This window comes from Archocentrus centrarchus, chromosome 7 (assembly GCF_007364275.1).
Source record: "Archocentrus centrarchus isolate MPI-CPG fArcCen1 chromosome 7, fArcCen1, whole genome shotgun sequence".
Lineage (NCBI taxonomy): Eukaryota > Metazoa > Chordata > Actinopteri > Cichliformes > Cichlidae > Archocentrus > Archocentrus centrarchus.
Window position 1 is genome coordinate 6,501,476 of NC_044352.1, and position 16,239 is coordinate 6,517,714.

The window sequence follows — 16,239 nt, forward strand, 5'->3', positions numbered from 1 at the left end:
TTTTTTTAACCGACAACCGATGCCAGTTTGAGGAGTTTGTTGGTAATGATAAGTCATAAATCCCTTTTTATTCAAAGCTGTCACAGCGCAAGTCTGATAAACATTAAAGTAAGAAGCAAAGTTAGTGAAGAGTAATGTTAACTAAGGCCCTACTTGTGTTTGGACATGAATGTTAGCATTTTACTAATTCATGTACTTCTTTGTAATTTGCATTTGTGTGTTAACATTAACTATAATGTTTGGCAGTGACAGAGAAGAATGCGAAAAGAAAGGGTCAGTCTCAGGCGGGAATTCAGCAGTTTTTGAGCAGAGTGAGTCTGCCAGCTGAAAATGAGCAGGGTGAGAGGAGGGAGAGGGCAGCAGGACACAGCAGACCAGAGGCTGGTCCAGAGCAGAGCACCTCCAGTCCCTTTCATCAGGTCAGAAATCATTTAGGGAGAGCAACAACAGTTAATGCTGTAATCTATGAAATGTCTGATATTGTTATTTAGTGAAACAGCATATAAGACACTGTCTATGAGTATGTTTGTATACGAGAATCTGTGAGCCATTTCACAAACAGGTCATCATGTTTACTGATGGATCACCGCTGTATAAAATACATGAATCAATAAATCCAGAGAGTACCAGAGACTAGAGATGTTTGTGGACATTAGCTCCAATAGACAAAAAGCAAAAATTGAGAAAAAGAAGGATTGTAGAGTTTGCAAGTGCCAAAAAAAAAGCATAATTTTAGTGTCATGTTATCGGCAGCAGTATTGAAATAAAGCAAGCTGTAAATATGAACTGAACAAGTGAAGAGGGAATTAAAAGCAATGATTGGGGGCGCACGGGTAGCTCAGTGGTGGAGCAGGCGACCACTTTGCGGTGCAGGTGGCACGGGTTCGAGTCCCGGCCTGTTGCCGATTTTCCTGCATGTCTTCCCAGTATCTTTCCCCCGTTTCCTGTCTGTCTACACTACAAATAAAACAGCTGTGGCCAAAAAAAAAAAAAAAAAAAACTTCAGCAGCTTCCAATAGTTAAAAAAAAAACAAACAAAAAAAACAGCGGAGACCCTCCAGGCCTTGTGTAACAGGAGCTGTTTGCAAAGCGTTTACAGGAAGATTATTGAACGTCACTGGGTTGTGAATGCCGACTGGCAAACCTGAGCAGCACCATCCAAATTGTAGGCTGCTTATTGAGCCACGATCGACTCCACACAGCTGAATCTACACGTATAATGGAGGGATGATCAATGAACCCCATCTAAGAACGGAAGCAGATATTAGTATCGCTCCTGCATCCAAGGTCAAACGGATGGCTGAGTGGTTATAAATACCAGGTCTTCTCTTCACTAATGCACATCAAAGCTCCGGGCAGCAGGGTGGAGAAGCAAGCACACATCTCTCTCGCTCTCTCTGTGTTTGTGAACATTCACATGGAAATTACAGCGTGGACCAAAAGCCAGCAAAAGTGATTCTAAATATAACATGAAAATGCGGTTTTGCCTGTGGTTTTTCTTTTGAAGTGCACAGATAATGTCACAAGCTTTGCTAGTAAAATAAACAAACATTTTTTTTTTTAAAAAAGCTACCAGCAAAGAAGCATCTGTTAGAACAAGTTGTCTTCCTTTTTCTCCAGAACCAAACAGCCATCACGACGACACACGACGGGACTCACTATGAGATACTCACATTGTTGCACTGCCTTTCATCTTTAGACTACAGCTGGTTTATAAAAAGGGCCAAAATATGAGCGAAAAATTAATAGTCAGTCTGCCTGTTGTGTCCATCCTAATTCCTCAGCAGCTGTCTTCGGATCTGCGGTTTCCTTCAAAAGCCAAAGATATTCAGTGTCTTGTGACATAAAACAGCAGTTCGTCTGTTGGCGATCAGACGCTATCAGATAGCGCAGGATGGTGGATCAAAATCTGACGGTACTGTTCCGTGTTCCCAAAAAACAGCGAGAAGTAGAACAGCAACTCTGTAACTTGTAAGTGTTGTTACATTGGTGGATGCTCCTATTAAACATGAAGAAACTTGAATCCTGCTCTAACATTTATGCTGGTTCAAAATACACAATATCAGCCCATCTGATCCGGACCACAGAGAGTGTCTGAGACTGGAACAACAAAAGTTTATCGTCTCATCTTGCCTAGTGTGTCATAACAGCCAAAAACTGATGCTGCAGCTGATACGCCTCATAATGTGTGACAAAAACAACCACCATGAAGCCTTTCCACCACAGTTCCCTCACTGCTGCGACGCTGACCGGTTCTTTCCCGCTGCCACTCAGCTGTGTACGACTGCAAACACGGCAAAAGCAGAAGATGACTGATGTAGCCGGTGTCGTTTGGTGGAGCTGTGAAACAAAATAGACCACCAATATCATACACGCTGCTTCAGCTGCCATTGTCTGTTTACAGTCTTTGTTTTAAGAAAGTGAACTTTAACACCCCCCCCCCCTCTTCATTGACCCCCTGTTAAAACTTTAATGTAAGATTCCTCTTCTTACATATGAAGTCCTGAATGATCACGTCTCCATCATACGCACCTTAAAAACCTTTCAGTATCATATTATCCCAGCAGAGCGCTTTGCTTTCAGACTGCAGGCTTACTTGTGGTTCTTTGGGCTCTTCTCCTGCAGTACTGGTCTGGGTTCAGGAGACAGACACCCGCTCTGCTTTAAAGATTAGAAACTTCCCTTTTTGATACAGCTTATAGTTCAGGCTGGATCAGGTGACCTTGAACCCTCCCTGAGTAATGGTGCTATAAGCTCAAGCTGCTGGAGGGGTTTCCAATGATGCACTGAGCATTTCTTCTCTATTTACTACCACTATGTGTGGACATACTCACTGTATGCTATTAACTTTTGTCTTTTTTTTTTCTTTCCCCTCACCCTCCAACTGGTCACAGGGATGGCCGCCCCTCCCTGAGCCTGGTGCTTCTGGGGGGCACTGGCCTCAGCACATGATACACGCAGCAGTGGATTACCAATGAAAAGGAAATGCATCAAAATCTTAGCAGCTATTCGTTTTTTGTCTCAGTGTTGATTTATATGTAACGTAAGCCACACTCGTTGCCCTGTTGTTGGTACTACAGACATAAACTTGCTTTAACGTCTTCTGGAAACACAGAGAGGGGAGATGAGCTAACAGAGGGAGTAAGGGAGGGAGAGTGCTTCTGGCTGTTTTCTGAGCTGCAGTATTGTCGCGATGGGGGTGGTTTAAGAGGCTGTGACTGGCCTGAAAGTGCACACAGAGGCTCATTGACAGGGCAGAGGAGAGGCTCAGTGTGTCCCGGCGGGGCTGCAGCAGTGCCAGCGAGCTCCTTCCACAGACTCACAGCCGCTGGTGCTGTCAGAGAGAAACCACGAGGGGAATGCAAACAGAGCCGATGCTGCTGCTCTCCTCAGCTCCTTTTTTTTTAATCCACCTACTACTGAGCGAGGCAATATTCTGAGCACATTTTTATTCATCACTGAGAGCAAGTCATGATAAAAACAAATATCCTTGCAACTGATAGGACAGTGATGTGACAAGTGTGTGACGAGGTCGATGTGGGATGCTTATTTATTCACATATTAACAGCCTGATCACTTAATTTATTCTCAGGTGCAAGACAGAGGCTTGAAGGGGTATTCCACTGATTTTACACATGCATTTAATCATCACTAGGAAAACGATGAGGTCGTTGGGGTTATATCAGCTTCAGGTTGAGCTCACGGTAGAGCAGCGTTTCCGTGGATGACTCTGCGGTGTCAGCACAGCACCTCAGATCTACCATTGCTAAGACCAAAGTGGAGCCGAGCAGATTCGTGCATGCAGAAACAATAACACACTTTTATGTGTGTCTGACTGCCATAAAGATGTGCTTCTTGGCCTTTTTCTTGATAGTCCAGGGATAAAATGATTAATAAACAATTTCACTGACACACATCCCAAAGTATTTACACACACACACACACACACACACACACACACACACACAAAAACAAACAAACAACAACAGTTCTCATCATCAAGGACAATTTAGACCCAGCAGGATTAACCTTCAGCTGGAGGTGTCCCGTTCAAATAGAGGGGGCATCTTAGCCCAAGTCTAACATTCTCTCTCTCACACACTTTCACTCAGTTTGTGTATTTGAGTGGAGGGTCTGCCACATTAAGTGTGGTTTCAAATGAAGTACACCGAGTCTGCACCAATGCGGGCTCATAAACCACACTCAGTTCAGTTCTTTCTGTTTGTTAGGGGCAGCCAATAGGAAAACAGGAGAGGAGCTAACAGAGGAGGAACTGAGAAGCTGCACTAGTCAAAGATAAGGATTATTTAGAACTGAAACACATCACTGAACTGAATCACACAAAATGTGCTACACAGATACAGTTTTAAAATAATCTGTAAAACAGATTAACTGATAATAAAAATAAATATTATAAGAGAGACGCGATAAGTTGCAATGAGTGTAATATTCATCCGTTCCTTTATGCATGACCACTAACAAACAGCACAGTCGCTGTGCACAACATTTGCATTGGCAATAAAAATCTATTCCTGTGGAACCAGTTTGGATTTGTGAGACAGAAACTCTCTCGTCTACTCCGAGGTTCAAACTTTTCCTTTTGATGAAGCTTACAGTCAGGACTGGATCAGGTGACCCTGAACCGTTCCTTAGGTTCTGCTGTGACAAGCTCAGGCTGCTGCAGGACCTCCACGATGCACTGAGAACCTCTCCTCTAATTTACTCTCTGTGCATTTAATATTTCAGATGTCATGATCTTTGTGTCTTCTTTCTCTTATATTTTATGCTGTGTCCTTCCTCCCTGCAGCTTATGGAGCTGTATGTTTCTGATCTGCAGATACTGACTGCAATAATTTACATTCTTCCTTTTCCTTTACTCAAACCAATTAAGACTAACACCATGCAATTCATCCAAGTTTAGCACCAAACCACAGGGCACTGTAACACCATCTCCGAGGAACCGGCATTAGTCCGAACGCTCGGTAAGCAGAGGAGCAACGGCAAGAGCAGACAAAACAGTAATTCAATTAAGAATTAAATCTTCAACCGTCTCCAGAGCTTCACTCAGCATCATAACTCCAGCCTGACTGCACCTGTATGAGTGACTCAGCCTAACTGAGCTGGTGTGTTATGGGAAAGTGAATCTCTCCAAGTGTGTGAGAAGTTACTGCAGAGACAGAAAAGTGAGTGCTTTCAGTGGCTGTCGCCGTACTTTCCATAAAGTGTGTGGATGAGCTGAGGCTGCAGTAAAGTAGTTACTGAAAGAGAACCTGCAAAGTGAGACTGTAACTCAAAGTGTGCTGCATATTACCATGCACACATTTTTAATACAATGTGAATTTTTCATTTTTATCATCAATATCACTACACACCGACAGCCGTTATAAAAACAAGATAATCAACAAGTTGAAGTCAGGTCATGGTGGCTTTTCCCTAGCGACACTTTCCAGTTTTTCCTGGGGTCTGGTTCTACCCTGGAGTCTCCTCCTAGTCAAACATGCAAATGGAGGCATCTTGGTATCCTTTCAATGAAATGAAGGGTTAGTGACTCTGCTCTGAGCTTCCTTTAGACGTCTGTGCCCTCAGAGGAAACTCATTTTGACCTTGTTCTTTTGGTCAGTACCCACAGCTCATGACCATAGGTGAGGGTTGGCAGTTTTACTTTAAGTCAAACCAAGATGACTAAAAGCCACGTTGGTCATCAAGAAACCTAAAACCAATTCAGCTGAAGGAACCTAGAGAGGAACAAAAAACACAGTTTTTCCTCAACACATGCGTGACATTTCAAAAGCTGAGTTAATATGATTAGGATTTTTGCCATAACTGAGCAGCCTTCGCTGGCTCTGTCTGAGGTTTAACAGGTTTTCTCCCCACTGTCACCAAGAGCTGGCTCATGCAGGGCTTGTTGGGTTTCCCCTCTATACTAGCTTAAGGTCTCGGTCTCAAAGTAGAATAAATTCCTAAAATAAACTCAGCTGAATCAAAGTTTTGGTTGTTTTTCTGTCTATAGAAATAAAGAGGTAAACAAGAGGATACAAGCAAGGATGCGTGCAAGTGATAATAATAAAAAAGGGGGGAAAAAAGAACAAACAGATAAGCGTGAAGGTCAAAGTCAGCACAAAGTGTTTTGTTTGTGTAAATGCATCCTTCTGGAAAACACAGCCACTCAATCAGACATCGCTAAGTATAAACAGAGAGCAGCGAGGCGCTGCATTCACAGCTTAAAGCTCCAATCAGTGAAGAAAACAGGCAGGATCACATGTTGGCCTCTGAGCCAAGCGGGCATGTGGTGCTTTTGTTCCTCCAAAAAAAAAAAAAAAAAAAAAAAAAAATGACTCAAGCGGATACCTGCATATGAAAAATGTGAGCTGCGGGGACACTGCTGCGCATTCATCAGCAAACAAATAAAGTGCAACTTGACACCAGAGGAATACTAACATGTCTTCTGCTGGAAATAAATAGCTGTGGTGTCCTTTAAACAAATCAGCCAGCAGCGCCTGCTGCAAAGGTTGGATTAACTTTTCATGGGTGTAAAGCACTGACAATGACTAACAAGCAGGGAGACAGAGGAAATGAAACAGAGAAGTGGCACCGAAACCGAGTCAAAGTTACACTTTTCTTTGTCTCAGGGGGGAAGAAAAAAATAAAAACGAAGCAGCAGAAATCAAAGGGCAGAAAGCTCATCTGCAGCTACGTTCATAATCGCCTATTTCTCAGTTGTGTGTACAGTTACTGTGCGTATGATACTTTGTGGTTTAAACAAAATAAGAACTGTGGTCTCTGCAATTTTTGACCCCATCCAAGATGTTGTGGAATAAACAAGTAAACAACAAATCAAGAACTCAACAAGCATTAAATTAATACTGAGCAATTTTCAAAAGCCCAGAAGATTTTCAATTTATTGCAGAAGAAAATGAGTGTAAGGTAAGTTTAGATCGGCTTTGATGGCGTGAAATCTAAATAGGCAAAATTAATGCGATCTGAGTTTTCATTTAAATTTGGTACACGATTATTCTGCGTGTTTAATCCCATACTTCCTGCCACGTTGCTAGCTGATTTTAATATGCGCCCTGACACAATCGTAGGATTGGACACGTGCCAAAGAGTTGGAGGGAAACATCACCAATGAGTCAGATTTTCCTCCCCCCCCCTTCTTTCACAGCAAAAAGACAGGGAAATATTTACCATAGGAAGACTAAAGTGCAAAATGAACATGGTCTAAACTGAGCACTAACGGGGTAAATCCCACTGTGTTCATTGGGATTTTGTGCACAAGAAGCGATGAATGAGATTTAAATTTGCTGGCACACGTCACAGGCTCTGAGTAACGAGGAAGAAAAACATTTCTTTCTTCTGTGGAGCAAACTGTAGGTTTAGTGCCATCAAACGTGCCTTCGTTTGACAAAATATAACTAAAAGATGAATTGATGACATTTAAGATGACATCTGGGTTATTTTCTCCAAATATGAATGCAGGTGCGTGTTGAAATGTACAGCTAACAATGCCCATTTTGCACCCATTTAAAAATATGTGCTTCTGAGGACTGTAATGACCATTTCTCACCATGTAGCTGATATTTTATAAGTTGTATGATGAATCAATTTATCCACAAATTAATTTGCAGGATTTTTTTAAATTAAAAATAATTGTTAACTTCTAGAGAAAAAAAAACAAAAACCATTTTGAATCTTGCACTCACCTGAGGGGTCAGCTCTTGTAATGATCCTTGAAGAGGAGTCAGTCTCCCGTCAGGCACCTCTGTCTCCCAACAGCAAAACCACGGAGCTGAGGGAGAGAAAACCGGGACACGTTTTAATACACAGCGGGAGAAAGAGACCGAAAGCTTCCAGCAAGGCTGAAAATCTCCTCTGAGCACTGCATGAATTGAGTCCCAGGAGGATACGCAGAAGGATATCTGAAGCTCAGATTAGTTTGTGATATTTTCTAGCAAACATCACGTCTCTATATTTGTCTTATTTCATAATTTAACACACATTCGTGAAGATATGAAGTGAAACGTGTGGTTTTTGTCCCATCAAACAATGGTGAAGAATCCTGGATCCGGATCAAGTCTTTTTGAATAATCCTGCTAACAAAGACAAACCCACCAATCACAGAACCTCCCTGGTGGAGGTAATAAACCCCCCAACCTCATCTTTCCCCCTCCCCTCCTCCTCTCTGTGTCTTAAATCATAAGACAGAAACCACAAAATCTGCCCCCCGTGTAATAAGATCTTGAAAAGTTTGATAGCTGGAGTTTAGGAGGGGGGATTGCGTGCAGAGGTTTGAGGCCAATGTCACCTCTGTGATAGGCTGCGGGCAAAGGCTGCAGCCTTCCGCTGCCCCACAAGCGAATAGGAAACCGAGAGCAGAGGAAGATGCTCCATTGCCCTCGGGAGACACCAGCGCTCGGCAGACGCCAGCCATGCAAAGACCACAAGCCCCCACTCCTCGATCTCGCCCTCTTTCCTCAATCTCGTCTTTCCTTTCATCTCTGAGTCATTGTAAAGTGTAATGAAAGAAAGATGGATGAATAATTCAGTAGACAGCATTTAAGAACTCCCCTTTTATGTCTTTCTGAAAATGCAGGACAGTGCCACACAAAGATTTCCTTTAAAGTTTGAGCCTAATGTGGGATTCCCCCATTAATCGAGCTCCCTGTTAATTACGTTCGCTTTCTACAAAGGTTTACAGCCTAAGTGGGGCGCCTCGTCTGCTGCAGGGTCTCCTCAGCTGGCTTTTTGTCTCGTCAACTCAGATATGTTTGGGCACCGAACTGCAGCATTAACTCTTCATCTCCAAACGCGCTTCTGTAAGGTAACGGGGCCTGATCCCGTTAGATCTTGTCAAACTGAAATGGGATTAGAGGTGTTGTGCATCTGCCCACTCAATCTGGAGGTTTTAATAGAGTAAGAGCAGATCAGCTGTTCTGGCCTCTGCACACCAGGTGCCGAGAAACCACGAAGCCATGGAGGCAGCAGATCAACAAGCCCCAAAACAAGACTCCTGCACTTCGATTTTTGAAGGTGGGAAGGACAAAAAAAATGAAATATTGAAAGAATAAAATTTAGGTCTTCAAAGCGGGTTGGTGGGATGCTGCGGATGAGGATGAGGAGATTCATGGAATGAGGGCAGGGAAGGGGGGGGGGAATTCAAAGGCGATTCAGCCAAAGCAGGAAGAAGAAATGCACAAAAGCTTCTTAAATCATGTCAGTCTCACTCTTGGGGATTTGGCATAGGCAAGGCCGTCTGAGGATACGTCAAACGCCACCCTTTCCATCTGCCAATCTGTGAAGGCAAAGACTGAAGTTCTCGCTGTGTAGGCAAAGTGTGTAGGCGGAAGATGTAAACAATGTGACAAAAACCTCAATCCTCACACGCTGGATTTAAAAAAAAAGACTCGGGGACGGCTGAAAAAAATAAATGTAGGCCAAAAATCTTTTATTTTGGCAGACACACAGTTGTTGGTATCATTAATACAGATGCAGATAAATATCAAAGAGGAATTGAGATGTGGGTGAGACAGAATCAGGCTGGCGGACTCCCTCGGCGCTGCTTCCTGTCTGATGTTTGGCTACATGAACCGAGACGAATCGCACACAAGCAATATTTGGGGATGAGGAGCAAGAGGAGGTGGGGGAAGGGATGGAGAAGGAGAAGGAGGGGAGCTCCCTTCCCAAAAGGGGCCTGAGAGATTGGATGTGAGCCATGCAGGTCTGAGAGCAATCACACAAAACGCAGGGATCCTTCTTAAATCTGTGCCAGGCAACCTCCAAACCCAGGGAGGAGGCACATCAAGGGTCCCTTCATCCTCCTGATATCACACATTCAGGCAGCATTCAGGCAGCATTCAGGCTGCACCATCCACCACCTCCACCCACCCTCGTTCACATTTGGCAGATTTATGACACTTTGTTAGCTGCAACCAAAACAGGATCCTGAGCTGGTTCAGCCAACGTTTAAATACACACAGAGTGTTAACAGTGCTCGACCTGCTGCTGTCATACAGCTAACTCAACACACAATCACTCACACATACACACACACAATCACACACAAAGAAAACCAGCCCTCCTTTAGCAGTCATCTCATGCCCGTTCATGTCAAGTCAACGCCACCAAACACGCGTCTCCTCGCTGTCATTTCAGGGAGAAATAAAAATCTGCTTCGTTTGGACACAGAAACATCGTCCCAACATGCAGGCTGAGTGAGAGGCGCTGGAGACACCATGTCAGCTGTAAAAACTGCATCACCAATACAAATTTACCCCCACCCCCCTCCTCCGAAAGTACACATTTTGTGTCAGCTCACCTTTCTCCTTCTGCCTTTTCTGTCATCCAGTCATCTGAGATCTCCTCACAGCAGAATGAAACGTAAGGCACGAGAAGCAAAAAGAGGGGGCAGAAAAAAAGGACATGAAAAGAGGCCACAACCTTACATTTCTGCTTTCCGGCTGCCGGGGAGATTACGTCCCCCCCCCCCCCGTCCTGTTAAAAGTGCCGTCACTTTGTGAGCGTGGCGAGGAAGCCGGTTTCCTCTATGCTATGGCTCAAAAAGGCCTGTCCTTGGGCATGAGCTCTGTGTGTGCGTCTGCAGAGGCTGCCATGTCTCCCATTGTTCCAGGGCGAGTGAGGCAGGCTTTCTACCCCAACAGACCCTGCCTACTACAACAGCTGTGGACCAGCCCCCACCTCTCGGCTGCTCTCCTCCTCCACCTCCTACAACTCCTGCCTATGCTGCTGCTGCTGCTAAACATTAACCCCGCAACTGCCGGTTTGGGCCATAAAGAGGAGGAGTAGGGGGGAGGCTGTGTTTCACAGGAGACCCTACCTTGTACGGACAAAGGGACGTAACAGAGAGAGGATATCCGACATCCCGGCTGAACTGACAGCAGCTCTGAACAGAGCCATTAAGTGCCCTAGAAAGAAAACAGGCTCTGCGCTAAGAGGATTGTCTTCACATTGGCAATAAGTGTTGGACTGAGTCCTGTGTGACTGCTCTGAGGAAAAGAAGTGACTGGAAATCAGAAGGAATTTAGAAATCAGGAGGCTGCAGCTTATGAGTACCTTCATTATCAATTATAGTCTCAATTATTCTATGCTGTGGCTTAGAAAATGGAGCAAAAAAAAAAAAAAAAAGGCCATCCCATATGATCAGAGCCCAGATCATCTGCTGAGATGGGGTAATAGGAACTATTATTTCTACTTTATACATGTGACAACCATAGACTGTATATAAAAGATGGACATGGCCACTGGGACATCTCCAGCTGATTTCTGGAACCCGTATTTTGAAGCCTTCAAAGTTAGAGCTGCAGCTGCAGGCATGTTGTTTTTTTTGTATTTATTTGACTGGGTGGTGCGCTATGTTACCAGCAACAACAAGACACAAACATCTGCAAATCGGTGCCAAGTAAGACATCAATACACAGCTAGGATTTCACTCACCGAAACTGAAGCACAAACCGCTCGGACACAGAAAACAACATTGTCTGATACACAACAGTGGTAGAACAGATTATAAGTTCTACATTTTTTACTGTTTACATGCACTCCTGCCTTCTTGGATTGTGAAATCATGGTTGGTGCATTTGCTCTGGCTTTCTGAGTGGAAAGTCCGGCCATGAACGTGGGATTTCCCACTTGACATAGAATGCAGCATAACCTTTGTGAGCATCCAAATGGATGAAAAAGAAATCTTGAGGGTGCCAGTATGGCTCACTGGGTTGAGTAGGTAACCCATGTGCCACAAGTCTATTGAAGTGGCCTGGGTTTGATTCTGTCCTGGGGCTAAAAAGCCCAAAAAAATATTAAAAATGATGCAGGAAACTATTCATAAACTGCTTTTTGTCTGAGGCTGTAAATATGCATTTTTAAAGCTGTGAATTTAGACATTTTAACATGGGAGTCAATGGGGATCAACCCACTCTTGGAGGCAGCCTCAAGTGGCCATTAGAAGAACTGCAGTTTTCTGCAGCATTGGCTTCACATTTCAGCCATTTATGGAGCCATTTATTTATTTATTACACACACAGCGTTTGAAGCGTGGAAGGAAACCTGAGCACCAGCAGGACACAAGAGGAAAATGCACAATATTCAGATGTTAGAAAACACATGCTGTGCTATCAAGATTTCCTCATTTGACAGCTTTAAAACTGCCCGCTCACCCCTTTTAGAAATGTAGAAACACACACACACACACACACGTTTCCATGTTTGCTTGTTTGCGGTTTATCAGCCCCAGAAGTTGTCGCTTGTCACCAAACAGAAGAAGAAATAATGCACTGATACTCGTATAGCTGCAAATAAAATGCAATCTATTGATTTCAGCAGCCGATATTTATGTGTTGTGTCACATCTGTTCTGTGTTGGAGTGGGATGAAGATATGACCTAAGAGAGCGTATTAAATTTTTGATATTCTAGAACAAAAAGGGAGATAAACAACAGCAAGAACAAAAACAAACAAAAAAACTGTATCTCTGCATCCAGAATTTCACAATCTGTGGATGCCTAAAAACATGGGTGGAGCCTGCTGGCATTACAGCTCAGCTGATGGGGATGCCATCAGTATTTACAAACTGTCATGTGGTCACAAGCCTCTCGTATGGGTAGATGAACACACCAAAATAATCAAAGTGGATAAACAGCACTTTAAAACTGTCGCTTTAAAAAGGTGCTTTTTTAAAAAAATTAAAATGTAATTAAAGATTTCACCACAAGAGAGCAGCATTTTTCCAGTGGGCTTGTTGAAATGTTTTGGGACACGAGCTGCCTTTTTTTTTTTTGGTATATTTCTTTAACCCCACTAACACTCTTAAGCCTCAATTACACTCTGTTGCGGACTCAGATACGGACAGCTGGAGACCCGATAGCTGGGAAGTCATTCCTGTTTATACTTCTTTGAAGTCCACTTGAAATCTGCCACCCGGGGCAGCTGTGTAGTTGGTGCATTGCGACTCCACGCGGTCACAAAAAGCAGGCAGGCACGCGGACATCCCTAGCGGACTCATGGACATGAAAAGTGTAATCCCAGGTTTAATGACGAGCCTGGCTGACTTGCTGCTCCCTCTTGTGATAGAAATTGCTATTACACAAAAGTTCAGCCTGACCCTAGCTCAAGTTCAGTCACAGCGGTTATTTCTTTAACTTCTGTTGATGCACAGGAAGGGTTACAGTTTCCTGTCCAACCAACAGTAAAAAAGGCAAATTAAAAAATACATAAGAAAATTAAACTGCAAAATTTCACAAGTGACTCTTTTGTTGAAGGCATTTTCTGGGCTTGAAACTGATACAGTTATTAGTTCCAGATTAATCGCATCAAAAGATTATTGAGTTAACAGTGTGGCTGTTGTGCAGTGATTTTTGTGAATGAATGTCACGACAGCAGCGCGTTTCTACAATCTGCATCTTGTCTGAACTGGTCAGCAGCAGCGCGGCGGGTTTCTCGGCGCAGCGTCTCAGTGTGGTTTCTCTCTCCAGGTTTTCACCCGATGTGACTCAGCTGCTGTCCTTATTAACGAAGCCACATCATCCTCACATACCAGACACAATAAACCAAGTCTGATGACAAAATGACTGGGAGCCACAGCAGCAGCAGGAGGAAGAAAACACGGGTTTCATGAGCAGAATGTGGGAGGATAATATAATAAAGCAATAATGGATAGCAACACATCCCTGCAGCATCCCTGCCTCCGTAAACAACTTTTTAATAACAAATGTATAGGTTCTGATTTAAAGTTAGATAATATGACCCTAATTAAGCAGACAAAAAAAGAGGCATGACCTGAATCGGCTCTGCCCCACACCAGACATCCTATAGTGGAAATCAAATGCCCCGGGGTGCTCGCATGAACGTCAGTTGTTTCATACGACTGCATTCAGATCTCAACAAAACACCCCAGCCTGTTTGGCAAGTATAGAACTGCCCCAGATTCAGTAACTGTCTCAAATGAGACGCTTTGTTTTTCCAAGATTAACGCTGACACTCGTGAATCCCACATGGAAAAATCACGGGAACCCCCAAAAACAAAATGCTGCTTTATCAACTCAAATGAGCTGTTTGTCTGCGGGGAAAAAAACTGCACAGGTCATCACTGAGAATCAACCACAACAAAGAAAAGAAAAGAAAAGAAAAAACACGACAGATGTCGAGCTTCACATCAAAAATCACCCAGATCAAAAGAGCTTGTGTCCACTGAGGATTTATCCTCTTACTGCTGACACATATGGCGGTCCTGCCCAGTCTGTACTCACTGCCAAGCCTCTAATCTGTGTCCACCTAGTGGCTAAAAACTCAGTTTGAAGAAGCAGTCTTAATCGTCACATGCCCATGTGAACATTTAAAACAGTTTTTGCCAAAATCCCAGGCTTCTTACAGGGCGGTGCGTTCATTCAGAATTCATGTTACACTGTGATACAGACCAAAAGAGCCTTTCCATTCAATTTGGGCTCTTCTGAAGAGACCGAACTGCTCTAAAAGTGAAAAAAATGCAGCCCCGGTCAAGAAACGCCACCTCACTAATGCTTAAAAAGCTATAAACCAGCACAAAAATGACAGTCACCGACCAAAAACCACCACTCTACACCAATAAAAACTGTTTGATGTGTGTGTTCTTCATGTGTGGCCCCTCAATCCAGCACTCAGTCATCAAAACTTTGAGAACCCATGCTATTATCTTTCCAGAGCTGCAGCAAAAACTCGTAATGCGCATTTATTTTGATCAATTCTTAACTTTTCTCTAGTTTGGACTTATATCAAACAGAATAGCTTTAAATTGTGTGGACAGAACAAGATGTCCGAAGACGATCTAGTATGTTTCTGTACCAAAATTTACTTGATTAATCTAGTAAATAATCAGAAGATTAATCAGTGAAGAAAGTGAATGGTTTGTAGTGTTTATGATTGCTTAATGTGCTTCAAAATGAGGAGATAAGAGACAAAATGCACAGCAACAGCCATCCAAGTCGATCTAATCAAATTGGTTTGTTCCTCTTTGTATTAAAGGGACAGTTCACCCAAAAAAATCTATTTTTCACTTTGCCAAACTACACCCGCCAATCGCATCACTTTGCAGAAGGAAGTGTTCATCCTGTGAAGAGAGTGCGAGTCACAGCGTGACAGGATGTAAGCTCACTGCTTCTTTTTTTTGGCGGATGCAGACAGAAGAAAATAGTTCCTGCATGAAACTGATCACAAGGTTTGTGATTTTTCTGAGTAAGTGGATCATAATTTCAACAGAGGAGGCATTGCTGTTTAGTGCTATATAGTTGCATTACCTTAAAATCAGGGCAGGCATTTTATAGCTGACTAAAGCAGGCAATTCATATAATATAGGTGAAAAAATAAATAAAGCCTGTGTGTGTGTGTGTGGGGGGGGGGGGGGGGGGGGGGTGAAATTTCATTTTGGGGTGAACTGTCCCTTTAAAACCCTTTCATTGAAGCTCAGTGAGGAATCTATTTTTTTTCAATTTTACACTGGAAGAGCTGAGTGGGAGTAAACTTTTTTACACTTTGTTGTGGTGGAAAAGTTGGTTTACTGAAGCAAATACTAACAAATACTAACTTTTTTCTGATTGGCTGCCCCTCCTAAATAGAAGGTCTGAACAGCAGGTGAGTGGGGTTTCTGTGCCCACAGCCAAAGCTGACTTCATAAAAAGCCATGAAGAGAAAAAACAAACAAACAACCCCCCCCCCCCCCCCCGATACATCCTCTTTGATATTATAGGATTTCAGTGTTCTTATTTCAGCACTGTTTTATTAATATACTTAATAAAAGCAAGTCTATGGTTAACCGTCACATACAGCTCAGTATATAATCTGGCTTTGTGGCACCTGGGCACAAAGCAACTAAACTTGTCAACCAGCAGTGCATCAGCAGTTAATGTGTCACTTGAAAAAGCTGAATGAAGTGCTGTCAGGGGTTTGTCATAATGCTGCTGTCAGGCATTAACACACACACACACACACACACACACACACACACACACATACACACACACACACACACACACACACATCTGTATGGGATGAATGGGACATTGAGGGAGTAGCTTCTTTCTAAGAGGGTCAAAGACTGAGAGCGCCAACATGACCTGAATGAGAGCTGGTCACATGTTCCCCTGGAGCTAACACAAGGGAATGAGGATAACTCGCAACATAAAAGGCCTATTGTCACCCCCCTCCGCCATCCACTTTCCCCCTCAAGTGAGGATCTTCAGCAGCAGTTCAGAGAGACTTA

The 16,239-nt window shown here is 43.4% G+C and overlaps 1 protein-coding gene across 3 annotated transcripts in view; it reads right to left on the reverse strand.

Moving 5' to 3' along the window:
* nckap5l (NCK-associated protein 5-like) overlaps positions 1 to 16,239 on the reverse strand; it is a 52,522-nt gene that overhangs the window by 17,671 nt on the left and 18,612 nt on the right. The window contains exons 1-2 of one of the 3 annotated variants that reach the window (XM_030733662.1): positions 10,313 to 10,592; positions 7,701 to 7,786 (exon numbers count right to left, since the gene is read on the reverse strand). Coding sequence is in view for 1 of the 3 variants with exons in the window: in XM_030733661.1 (XP_030589521.1) it covers positions 2,206 to 2,208 (3 nt within the window). In the remaining 2 variants the exon portion in view is untranslated. Of the gene's footprint in view, positions 1 to 2,205; positions 2,248 to 7,700; positions 7,787 to 10,312; positions 10,593 to 16,239 lie in introns of those variants that run through there. The other 2 variants (XM_030733663.1, XM_030733661.1) reach the window with 2 other exon arrangements.